This window comes from Myotis brandtii, unplaced genomic scaffold, assembly GCF_000412655.1.
Source record: "Myotis brandtii unplaced genomic scaffold, ASM41265v1 scaffold2271, whole genome shotgun sequence".
Classification (NCBI taxonomy): Eukaryota; Metazoa; Chordata; class Mammalia; order Chiroptera; family Vespertilionidae; genus Myotis; species Myotis brandtii.
In genome coordinates, this window is record NW_005358524.1 from 177,833 (window position 1) to 190,841 (window position 13,009).

General features: G+C 52.5%; 1 protein-coding gene across 1 annotated transcript in view; it reads left to right on the top strand.

The window, feature by feature from the left end:
• Window positions 1-13,009, top strand: part of LOC102241645 (DLA class II histocompatibility antigen, DR-1 beta chain) — a 155,201-nt gene that overhangs the window by 71,902 nt on the left and 70,290 nt on the right. Inside the window, exon 5 of the mRNA XM_014539735.1 lies at window positions 1,376-1,486. Coding sequence (XP_014395221.1) covers window positions 1,376-1,486 — 111 coding nt within the window. The remainder of the gene's footprint in view (window positions 1-1,375; window positions 1,487-13,009) is intronic.

Genomic DNA, 13,009 nt, shown 5'->3' on the forward strand with positions numbered 1-13,009 from the left:
CCTCATATGTCCTTAAGCGGTGAGTTAGTATTACCACACCCTTTGCAGGTGAGGAGCTGAGCAGAGAGGATCTCCCAGGATCAGCCAGTAAGAGGCACAGCCTGGATGTGACCAGGCAGCCCTGCCCCAGAAATCACACTGGAACTCACACACTCTGTGCCTTGCAAAGATTTGCAAACACTTTGATTAAACAATTAGTAACTGTTTCAAGATATGAGCAATCCCTCAAATTTCCTCAACGTCTCTCAAATCCAGTGGCCTGGGCTGTAGGCAGAGATTCAAGGCTCATGGCACTACCTCCTAAGGGGCCACAGGCCGGCTTTGAGAGGGGCCTGCTGGGGCCTGGAGCCTGGGACTGGAGACGAGGCCAAAAGGGAGCCACCAAGGGGCCTGCCTGTCTTGCTCACATCTCCCTCCGCCTTCTCTGTCCCAGCTGAGCCCACAGTGACCGTGTATCCTGCAAAGACCCAGCGCCTGCAGCACCACAACCTCCTGGTCTGCTCCGTGAACGGCTTCTATCCGGGCCACATTGAGGTCCGCTGGCTGCGCAACGGCCAGGAAGAGGAGGCCGGGGTGGTGTCCACGGGCCTGATCCGGAACGGGGACTGGACCTTCCAGACCCTGGTGATGCTGGAGACAGTTCCCCGGAGCGGGGAGGTCTACACCTGCCAATTGCAGCACCCCAGCAGCACCAGCCCTGTCACTGTGGAATGGAGTGAGACGCCCTCTGACCTCACATGCCTCCCCCCTCAGGGGCCTTTGCTTGTCCCTGAGGGTCAGGGTCCCCTCTCCCCACACCCTGTTTTCCTTTGCTCTGTCTCTCCTGCAGCACAGGCCACAGGGTAGCCCTGTGATCGCTTCTGTGGACACCCATAGCCCCGGGAGGCCGCCCTGCCTGCCCTGCTTTGAATTCATCACACTCTCCCCTCATGGTGCCCCTTGGCCCTGGGCACCATCCCCTGTGGGCTGGGCGGGTGCTTCTGCCTGCACTGAGCTGCCCACTGTGATCTGGGAAGATATGCATCCTCTAGAGCCTGTGGACCTTCCTGCCACGGGAGAGCCCCTTCTGCTCTGCCGTCTGCGGCTCTGTCACCCGGGCCAAGTCCTGGAGGTCATGAGCCCCGAGCTCCGCAGCCTCAGAGGCCGAAGCAGTGGCCTTGGGTCTGGTGTGAGGGGACCTGAGACCAGTGCCTGGGCCTTGTACCTGCTCAGTGTGACCTCAGTCTCTTTCCTGGAAATGGCTATTGTTCTGCTTCTTCTAGGGCAGCCTCCCCACTCCCCAACCCCCCTCCTCCCCGCAAGCTCTCAATCCCAGGGTCTCCATTAGAGAAGTTGCTTTGGGCCAAAACCCACTGAAACCAGCTTCTTCTCTCAGGGGCCCAGTCTGGATCCGCACAGAGCAAGGTGCTGAGTGGAGCCGGGGGCTTCGTGCTGGGGCTGCTCTTCCTCGGGGCGGGGCTGCTCATCTACTTCAGGGCTCAGAAAGGTAAGGAGCTGCTGGCAGCCGAGGCCCCGAGATGGTGGGGAGAACTGGGGCTTTGCTGGGTGAGCTCTGGGTATGGCAACGCCCTAGAAGCCTCTCTTTCCCTGTCGGTCTCATGTTCCCTGGAAATCAGAAATAACCAGCTCCCGGTTCTCAGGGTGGAGACATGAGGAGTCATGGCTGTGGGGATAGAGAGGGGATAAGACGCACGGGGATTTGGTTGCAGATCCTGAGGCACATGGAGGAGCAGGCCCTGTGGTCACTAATGACACTGGATGTGACGGCTACAGGGCCACTGCTCTCAGCTTCTGCTCTGGTGTCAGCGGGTGGGGGTGCTGCTAGAGAAGCTCAGGTGGCCTGGGCGGGGACCCTGTGTTTGGCGACACACTTACATTCCTATATTTTAAGTAGCATCTTCCTTCGCTTCCCAGGACACTCTGGACACTCTGAGGGCCCTGTGCCCTCCCCTGGCTCAGGCCAGGGACACACCACGTCAGTGCACCTTGGAGGTGATCTGTTGTTCATTCTAATGAATGAACTCAGGCTATGGGAGTTGATCACTGTGGGGACCATGGAAAGCAGCAAGGGCTCAAGCTTCCACACACTTTTATTCAGACGAACCCCTCACATGCAGAGGAGGCACCTGAGCCCAGAAGCCCAGAGCCTCCCAAGTCACACAAGTCAGGATGGAGACCCAGGTTCCCACCCCAGGCCCACAGCTTGCTCGGTGTGCCTCCCCCAGGTCACCAGGAGCCAGGAAGGGGCTGCTGCAGGGTGTGTGGTCCCCGGCTCCCGCCCCTCCCAGGCTTCTGGAGCTCAGTCTGGGAGACAGAGTCAGGAGGAGTCCAGTCCCCTGTGGGCCTAGAAGCAGTTTCCATGCTTGGGCACCTCCCAGTCTCCTGTTGGGACAACCCCACCCCCAGGAAGCTCCCAGTCTGATGGGGACAAAAGAAACAGAGAGCCAAGCGAATACGTAAGTCATTGGTGAGAACACACCACAACAGGAGAGAGTGACTTGGAATTTGTGTTGGCTTCACCGAGGAAGACTTCTTGGAGGAGGCTGAGATGTAAGGAGAAGGAGCAGGTTTATTTATTTATTCATTCATTCATTTATTTTAATCCTCACTTGAGTATATTTTTCCATTGAAAGAGTGGAAGAGAGAGGGAAAGAGAGAGAAACATCGATGTGAGGAAACACATCGATTGGTTGCCTCCTGCATGCACCCTGGCCAGGGCCCCGCCTGGGGAGGAGCCTACAACCGAGGTTTGTGCTCTTGACCTGAATCAAACCCGGGACCCTTGAGTCCCCAGGCTGATGCTCTATCCAATGAGCAAAACCAGACAGGGCAAGAAGGAGCTGTTTTAACAGCTTGGGCAGAGGATTGGAGGCAAGGGAGAGCCTGGAGCTGGGGAGGGAGAGGGCACAGGGGGAGTTGCCTCCTTTGAGGAGGAAACTGGTCTTGCAGAACTTGTTATCTAAATGCAGAGGCCATGGAACTGTGAACAATGCACTGCCCTGGCGGGGAGGGGGAGGAGTAGGGTTGTTATGCTGGTGCCAGGAGGGACCATCGGATGGGGCCTGACACCTGGGGGCCTTCCTGCATGGCCAGAAGGGGACAGGGGGCATATCTGCAAGACAAAGACCCCAGCCGGATATATACAGACAGGCTCTCTGCATGTTTCTTCACTCTGATTTGGAAATTATTCCCGGAGTCCACTAGTATTAATAAACGGGGCCCCTCCCTTTCTCTAGGAAGCAGGCTTGGTATTTCTTTGCTCTTCTGCAACACCATGAGTGATCTGAACCCTCACACAGGCTCACTGGTGAGCATGCAGGCCTGTATACACACACTCACGCCCACATGCATACTCATCCATGCACACTCATAACCACATGTCACATCCCAGGTGTAAGCACACATAAGCCTTCTCAGACCTCCGTGCACACACATGGATATGAAACATGCATTCTTGTTTGCACACATGCAGTCAGATACAGACCTACAGGGGGGCCAACCCAGACTTTACTGGAGTTCAGATGTGCTTTCCTCTGCACATCGGAAGGGGCCTGCATTGCCCAGTAAACGTGGGTCCCCAGCAGCTGTGTCAACTTTCAAATGTCCCGGCCCCGCTGCCTGGGCTCCATCCACAGCCCCTGAACCAGGTTTACGGGGGCAATGGGAGGGTCTTTTACGCTGTGCACTTCCCAGTCACTGGATGCAAGCTGGACCAGAAAATGGGGTGACCTTGAGAGAGGAGGTTCCCTTCAGCCAAGAGCACTCACAGGGGAGGGGGCTCAGCTGGGAGCTGTCAGTGGTCTGCACTCCCCTTGCTGGGAGGGTGAAGAGGTCTGTGGGCAGCCCTGGCACAGATGCCCACTCCCCTCCCCCGCAGGCTCCCTGAGTCCCTGGGCTGCAGCCATGCTCCCCCCTTGGGTTCTCCAGGGCCCTGGGCCTCGTCTCTCCTCCCACATCATCCCACCTCCCTGCCTGGGTGCTGACAGCTCCAGGTGTCAGGCTCCATCCATACCCTCTCCCCCTCTCCCTCTCCCTCTCCCACTCCATTCCTTGCTGAGTCCATCTCTGAACACAAGGAGCTGAGGAATGGGGAGGGGGTAGGACAGGCCCTCCACTTGCCATCCTCTGTGACCCAGATCAGTGGCCAGGGGCTGACAGGCAGGGTGGGCTGTGGCTTTGTTACCTGCAGGCTCTGTGGGTGGCGGTGGCTTTCCATGTTCTACTGACAGAGCCCCCTTCTCGCTCCCCCATTCCTCTGGTGACAGCGCCGTCTCCTCTCCTCACACAGACACCTGGCACCAGTACGAGCGGAGGCCTCTGGGTCCTGGTGAACCCTCATCCTTCCTTCCCAGGGAAGGTGTGGGCCAGGGGACCCTGGCTCAGAGAGGGGGATCGCCCACCTGGACTCTGGCTGTATTTCATCTGTGATGCACATGTGTTTCCACACTTTAATATCCCCAAAGCTGTGACATGTGTGTCCTCAGGTCCTGCATATATGCATTCAAGGTCTTTGGTTGATTAGCCCCACCCACCCTCCATCCACCACCTTCCCTCCGAGATTCCCCACTCTGCTCCATGCTCCCATGTGTCTGCATCCACTCTGTTCATCAGTTTATTATGTTACTTAGATTCCACGTATGAGTGAGATCATGTGATACTTGTCTTTCTCTAACTGCCTTATTTCACCCAGCATGATACTCTCCAGGTCCCTCCATGCTGTCTTACAGGGTAAGAGATCCTTCTCTTTTACTGCTGCATAGTATTTCATGGTGTAGATGTACCACAGCTTTTTATACACTCGTCTACTGATGGGCAGTTGGGCTGTTTCCAGATCTTATTGAAGAATGGACCTTGAAAGAACTGACTCCTTCCCTCCCCTGGCCCTCTACCTGAACCTTAGGCATTCCTTTTCATCCCATAAACTTTGTTAGGACTGCCTCTCAGGCACAGATGGTCCATTGACCTGTTAATTCCAGGATATAACTAAACCAGATAAGTAACTATGCTATTTCTAGCATCTGTAAATATGCTTGCTTGAATAATGGGAAAGTGAAGGGGGATGGGGGGCTGGAAGTTTGGGCCTGTGACGAAAATCTGGTGTACATTCTTATCAGTCTATGGCAGGGGGGGGCAAACTTTTTGACTCGAGGGCCACAATGGGTTCTTAAACTGGACCGGAGGGCCAGAACAAAAGCATGGATGGAGTGTTTGTGTGAACTAATATAAATTCAAAGTAAACATCATTACATAAAAGGGTACGGTCTTTTTTTTTTTTTAGTTTTATTCATTTTAAACGGGCCGGATCCGGCCCACGGGCCGTAGTTTGCCCACGGCTGGTCTATGGTCTGGTCACTGCTCCCTCTAAAATCATCTGTCTTGCAGGACCTGTTTGCTTAAGCATTGTTACCACCTTGGGAGGCCATAAACTATGATGCTCCCAGAAGGAATTGTCAGGGCTGGTGCCAGGCCAGGCCTTGAGATAGGGTCTCACGGCACCAATCCTAGAGTTTTTCTCTTTTTGCCTTTATAAGCTTTCCCCTAACTCCATTTCAGGACCACCAGTTTTGGAGTGGCAATAGCCCTTCATGGTCACCATTGGCTTTGAAATAAAAGCTCCAAAATTCGACCTTCTGGTTGTGGCGTTTTCTATTGGACTCGCTGAATTTCAATATAACATCTGGAGGCCCCAGCGAGATTTGTGCCTACTGGCACTAGGATGCCTAAGGCAGACAAGCTCCTCCCACCTGGCTACCAGCCTTCGGGAGGTCCCTAGGGGAGGTGCCACCTGAGAATCTTCCAGGACCCCAGAGACACTCCTTAGTGGTTCTGGCAGCCAACCGGAGGACACCTCACATGCCTCTACATTTATTCCGAGCCATCAAAAAATCCTCTGGAGGTAAGCAAATTTGATTAAGTGAATTTGAGCTCATTTTCCTGCTTGTTTGCTTGGTGACTAGTCATCTTGCTACCGGAGGAGGACTGGATGCAGTTGTAACTCCTCTGCTAGGTTCTAACCGAGACGTTGGTTGAGAATCCTGTTCTTGGGGCATTGTTCAGCAAGGGCACTCACGCCTGTTTCTGTTAGGCCCTGCACCTGTTTCTCTTAGGGGAGTTAGGCAGGAATTCAGTTAACTGTTTAACTTCTGAGTAAATGTCGGCTGAAAAGAGTGAATGCGGAAGGAGAGGGTGCGCACTCTCCTATCCGTTGTGTGTGTGGGCATTTGAGTAGATCTATGAAAATAAATCACTCACCCCTACCTTCGTTTGTTTGTTTGTTTGTCTCAGCATAACTATCTGTTTATGGACCCCGTTTACCCCAGTTATCCTGTTTGGGTGTCTCGTCATTTTCAGTTGTTTGCTAGAGACATCCTGGAGTACATAACCTGGTTCTTTCCTTCTTCGCTTACCCCGAAGGTATCTGTGACTGGATTGAGGACCTCTTCTATCAAGGGACCCTCTGGGAGTTCAGTCCACCAGAAATCTCCCTGCACACCTTCCTCCTGCTCTGCATTCTTTTTCTGCCCAACTAAAAGTCATTTTTCGCCGCAGGTCACTCCCCAGCCTTTGGGAAGGAGGACTTTTACTGCGGTACTCTTTGTTTGTCTCTGAAGTTCCTGTTTTTTCTCTTTCTTCTTGCTGTGGGGATTGTCTCCCTCTGTTTCACAATGGGAGGGGGACCCAGCAGAGCTAAGATGCCCTTAGGGTGTATGCTGACGCATTTCAAAGAAGGGTTCTCAGATGATGTATTTGGCATAAAGTTCTCAAAGGGAAGGCTGAGGACTTTATGAGAGTTAGAGTGGCCCCAATGCAGGGCGCAGGGCGGGCTGGCCAAACACGGGTTTCTGCCTCGGGCTTGTGAAAACTGTCTGAAACATAGTCACAGGGGATCCCGGGAATCCGGACCAATTTCCCTACATAGATAAATGGTTAAACTTAGTTCAGAATCCCCCACCATGGTTAAAGAATTGTGCTCCTCAGATTGGGTCTGAATATTAGTAGCCAGCCCCAAGGGGAATTCTGGGAGGGGAAATGATGGGCTGCCGGGAGAGTGCTGTGGAGGAAGCACAGGCCCCAAGGAAAGTGCTGGAGGGGGGACGCCTTCCAAGCCTCCAGTTCTTCCCCCCAACACCAGAGGAGTCAGACCTCCCTCCACCTTATAATCCCTGTGTCCTACACCCTCTGCCCGAAAGGGAGACACAACTTCCCCAATCACAAAGGGAAGGGGATTCCCAGGCTCTGACACAGGGGAAGCTTTCCCTTTCATTCTCACCCCCTGCCACTGGGAGCCTTACCCAGGCAAGGGAGGGCGGTGCTGGAGACCCACCTCTGAAGGGATCTCGCTTACCCCTAAGGGAGGCACCCCCTATGGAGGGGAATTTAGGAGGGCACCCCTTCTTGATTTATGCCCCCTTCTCCACGAGCGACCTTTATAATTAGAAAACCCCAAACCCCCCATTTTCTGAAAATCCTCAGGCTCTCATCAGCCTACTGGAGTCTGTCTTTCATACCCACCGAGCCACATGGGATGACTGTCAGCAACTCCTATTCACCCTCTTCCCCACTGAAGAGAGGGACAGAATTCGGTTGGAGGGCAGAAGGGCTGCTTTGGACCCAGGAAGAGGGTCCCTTGAGGAAAATCGGGACCGGATTGAGGAGGTTTTTCCATTTTTGAGGCCCCAGGACACATGGGAGGACTTCCCTGGACACTTTTCACTGTGTTCTCCTATTAGGCATTAAGGCAGCTGCTAGGAAACCTACCCATTTACCTAAAGTTACCGAAGTGACTCAAGGACCCCAGGAATCTCCCACAGCTTCTCTGGAGCGCCTGTGTGAGGCGCACAGGGTCTACACTCCTATTGACCCAGATGCTCCAGAGAACCAGAGGGCAATCAATGTGGCTTTTGTAACCCAGTTGGCCTCTGACATAAGGAAGAAGCTTCAAAGATTAGAGGGATTCCAGGGCATGAATTGGTCTCAATTAATTGAAGTCGTCCAGAAGGTATTCAACAACAGAGACTCCCCAGAGGAGAAACAGGATAAGAGACTAGCAAGGGCAGTTGTAGAGGCTTTTAAAGAAACAATCCCGCAAGGAAAGGAGTGTTCACAAAAAGGCCAACAGCGGGGGAGTAGACCCCGGTTAGGGAAAAACCAGTGTGCCTATTGTAAAAAAAGAAGGCCACTGGAAGAGAGACTTCCCTGACCAAGACGGATCCCATGGGGACAGGAAGAGGCAGCCACAGGCCCCAAGGGTCCTGAATCTGGAGGAGGATTGACGAGACCCAGGCTCCATCCCGCTCAGCCCCAAGAAGCCTAGGGTAAATCGGGGGCAAGCCTGTTAGTTTCTTAGTAGACACTGGTGCTACCTATTCTGTCCTGACCGAGCCTATGGGACCTGTAACGACCAAGAAAACTTCCATCCAGGGGGCCACGGGAAAGTCAACTCTCTGCCCATGGACTTCACAAAGGACAGTAGGTCTTGGAAAGAATACAGTAACTCACTCATATCTGGTTATTTCGGAGTGCCCTTACCCTCTCTTAGGACAAGACCTTCTTCAAAAACTACAGGCTATCATCTCCTTCGAAGGAGACGGAGCATGCCTCACAGTGGATCCACCTAATCAAAATTCTTTTCCTATCAGAATCCTTCTCACTTGCCCCCTGTCGGAGAAGTACCTCTTACAGGAAAAATCGCCTCCAGAAAACCTCCCGCTCAAGGGTCTTCTGTGTACCTAGAAAAGCTCCAGCAACCTTTCCCTGCAGTATGGGCTGAAAGCAACACTCCGGGACTGGCTAGCCACCTGACCCCCATTGTAATCCAGTTGACGCCCACCGTGACCCCAGTGCAGGTAAGACAGTACCCTATGAGTTTAGAAGCTAATCGGGGCATCACCATTCACATATGCACACTACAAGAAGCAGGTATTCTAGTCCCTTGCCATTTCCCTGGAACACTACCTTACTCCCGGTCCTAAAACCGGGGACCAAAGACTACGGACTGGCACAGGATCTAAGGGAAGTGAATAAGCGGGTTGAGACCATACACCAGAGAGTCCCTAACCCTTACACTCTCCTGAGCCTCCTCCCTCCAGAGCGTAAATTTTACACTGTCTTAGACTTAAAGGACACCTTCTTTAGCATCCAGTCAGCCCCCATAAGCCAACCCATTTTTGCATTTGAATGGACAGACCCTGAGGAAGGATTTTCTGGACAATTAACCTGGACCCCACTACCACAGGGGTTTAAGATCTCCCCCACCTTGTTTGACGAAGCCTTAAGCTCAGATCTGCTCACTTTCGGCATACAAATCCCGAATGTACCTTGCTACAATATGTAGATGTCGGAGGGCTAGAAAGTCTCTTAGACACTTTACAGACTTTAGGATACAGAGTATTGGCTAGGAAGGCTCAACTCTGCACCCCCAAAGTTACATACCTAGGGTACAACATCTGTCAAGGCAAGCGGACTCTTTCTCTCAGTCAGATTGATGCAATCCTATGAATCCTCACTCCCAGGACTAATAGACAGTTGCGAGAGTTCCTAGGGGCAGTTGGATACTGCCGCCTATGGATCCCAGGGTTTGCAGAGATCGCTAAGCCTTTATACTCCAGCACAGGAGGTGGGGGAGGGGGGACAACCATTAGCGTGGTCTGAGACAGAGCAGCAAGCCTTTGAAAAATTAAAAGCTGCCCTAACATCAGCTCCTGCTTTAGCACTCCCGGATGTGACTAAGCCCTTCCACCTCTACGTACATGAGACAAGGGGCATAGCCAACGGGGTTCTCACTCAAAGTCTCGGCCCCTGGAAAAGGCCAGTAGCCTACTTGTCCAAAAGACTTGATCCTGTTGCGTCTGGGTGGCCCACCTGCCTCCGGGCAGTAGCAGCTGCTGCTATACTCATCAAGGAAGCAGACACACTAACCCTAGGGCAGGAGCTAATCCTAATCACTCCCCATGCGGTCGAGGCTCTACTCAGGAACACACCAGAGCGCTGGATGTCAAACGCGCGGATCACCCAGTTTCAGGCTCTTCTACTCGACCAGCCCCGCATCAGGTTCCACAAGACTCTTGCTATCAACCCTGCCAGCCTCTTCACAGATAATGACCTTGAAGAGCATCTATATGACTGTTTAGAGGTCATAGACTGCCCGCCCAGACCTCACTGATACTCCACTGGCGTCGCCGGAGGAGGTACTATTCACTGACGGGAGTAGTTTTGTCCAGGAAGGAATCAGGTGTGCAGGGGCGGTGGTGGTTACTTTAGACGGAACCATCTGGTCTCAGGCACTCACTCGCGGAACATCCGCCCAGAAGGCCGAGTTAATTGTCCTGATTCAGGCTCCCGGTGGGCAAGAGGGAAGTCAGTAACGATTTATACTGATAGCAGGTACGCGTTTGCAACGGCTCACGTACACAGTGCTATTTACCAAGAAAGGGGACTCTTGACCTCCGCGGGGAAGGACATCAAAAATAAGGAAGAAATTCTAGCCCTCTTGAAGCCATCTGGCTACCAAAGGCGGTGGCATTGGTCTACTGCAAGGGACACCAGAAAGGGGACTCCCCAGAAGCAAGGGGGAACCAGACCGCCTATGAAGCGGCCCAGGAGGCTGCCCTAAAACCAGTGGGGCCTCTACAAATTCTAGTGGCTCTTCCAGACCCTGACCTACCCAACTCACCTGCTTACACGGAGAAGGAGGAGAAGCTAGCAACACAGAAGCAGGCCTCCAAAAACCCGGAAGATGGTGGACCTTGCCTGATGGCCAACTTTTGGTTCCCGAGGCTCTAGGTCGGACAATAGATAGCCAGTTACATCGTGCTACTCACTTAGGCCACACTAAGCTTACAGGGCTTCTAAGAAATAAATACTATATACCCAATTTGGACAGTATAATAGCGCTATTTCTCGATGCATCACCTGTGCTCAAGTAAATGCCAAACAGAGAAAAAGACCCCCAATAGGAATCCAGGCGAGGGGAGGCTCTCCAGGAGAATAGTGGGAGGTTGATTTCACAGAAATCAAGCCCACAGCGGCAGGGTATAAGTACCTTTTAGTCTTCATAGACACCTTCTCAGGGTGGGTTGAAGCTTACCACACTAGAACAGAAACTGCCACCATTGTAGCTAAAAAGTTACTCCAAGAGATTATTCCCCAATTTGGCCTACCCATAACTCTAGGTTCAGATTAGTGGCCCAGCTTTTGTAGCAAAGGTGTCACAGGACACAGCGAAAGCATTAAGCATTAACTGGAAGTTACATTGTGCCTACTGGCCCCAAAGCTCTGGGCAGGTAGAACGCATGAATAGGACCTTAGAAGAGGTCCTCGCCAAATTTACCTCAGAAACCGGTGAAAATTGGGCCACTTTACTCCCTTTCGCCCTACTCAGGGCAAGGTGCACTCCATACTAAGTGGGGTTCTCCCAAATGAAATTATGTTTGGGAGACCTCCTCCAATACTCCCAAAAACTTCAAGAAGAAATAAAAGCTGAAATCCATAACCAATCTTTACTCAAGTCCTTACAGGCCTTACAGTTCTCCCAGAAAGACATCCATAAGCACATCCAGGAAGCCTTACCTTTGCCGACCTCTGATCCGGTCCACCCCTTCCAACCCGGAGACTGTGTGGGTAAAGAAATCCACCACCAGGGACTGGCTCCCACCTGGAAAGGACCTTGCACAGTCATCCTGACCACCCCCACCACGGTGACGGTCAATGACATCCCGACGTGGCTCCATCGCACTCGACTTACGGCGATCAGAGAGGAATGGAAAATCCAGGACTCTCCATCAGACCCACTAAAGTTAAGACTTTCGTGTGTATTATAACCTTGACTCTCCTCCTATGCACAGAGGGAAATCCCCTTAGACCTCCCCCTAAATGGACATGGGAACTCAGAAATGGAGCAACAGGTGAAACTCTCGCAAGTTTAACTAAGGGATGGGGGAGCATACAATTTGCTATAGATCTTTGCTCCCTCCTCCGAAGCACCCTGTCTGCCTCAGCTTCAGACAATCATTATGGTTGTGGAATGCTCCCGCAGAAAAAGTCTTACAGAGTAAAGACATTTATCTTTGCCCAGGGAGTGGAAACATCAGCTCTCAGTGCCAAAGCCCAAGACATCTTTTCTGTCGCATATGGGGCTGCGAGACCATCTCAACTAGAGATCGTGACTATAAAGATAGTGACCACTATCTCAAGTTTCGGAGGGTCTCCAAGCCTACCTCCTGTACCGTAGGAGATTGTAACCCCGTAGAATTTACAATCAAAAACTCCCAGGACTCTTCCTGGAGAATGGGAAAGACACGGGGAATAAGATTGTATGTAACAGGCTGGGACCCAGGTACTTTATTCACCATCCAAGGACGGACCCCGGCCCGACCCAAGAGGCCCATAGGGCCACTAGCTGAACTAGCCTTACCCATACCAGTCCGACCTGCCCCAACAAGGCCTCCCAATATACATCACCACTTCTCACACCAACTAGCAATCTTCCCCACTCTGAACTATCTCCTTTACCTATCCCCCCCCCCCCCCCCCCCCCCCCCCCCCCCCCTCTCTTAGCCATGCTAACTACAATACACCGGTTCGTTAATATTTCCCAACCCGACTTAGGGGCTGACTGCTGCTTACCACCTTACTATATGGGAGTAGGAGTCATCAAGCCCCTAATCCCCTCCAGAGATAGTGAGGACTGTGACTGGAGACGGCCAAGGGCTAACCCTGGGGGACCTTCAAGGAAAGGGTACTTGCCTCATACTACCTTCAGGCCCAGGTCCTGACTTCTGCAATACCACCATTCTGATAAATTCTAATGACACAAAATCTTCTACCATGCTCCAAATCAGACTTGGTTTGCCTGTACAGATGGCCTCACCCACTGTATTTCCTCCTACAGGTTCCAGAACCAATCTGAACCCGTCTTCTGTATTCTTGTATATGTCCTTCTATATATATACTAGAGGCCCGGTGCACAAAAATTTGTGCACTCGGGGGGGGGGGGGGGTCCCTCAGCCCG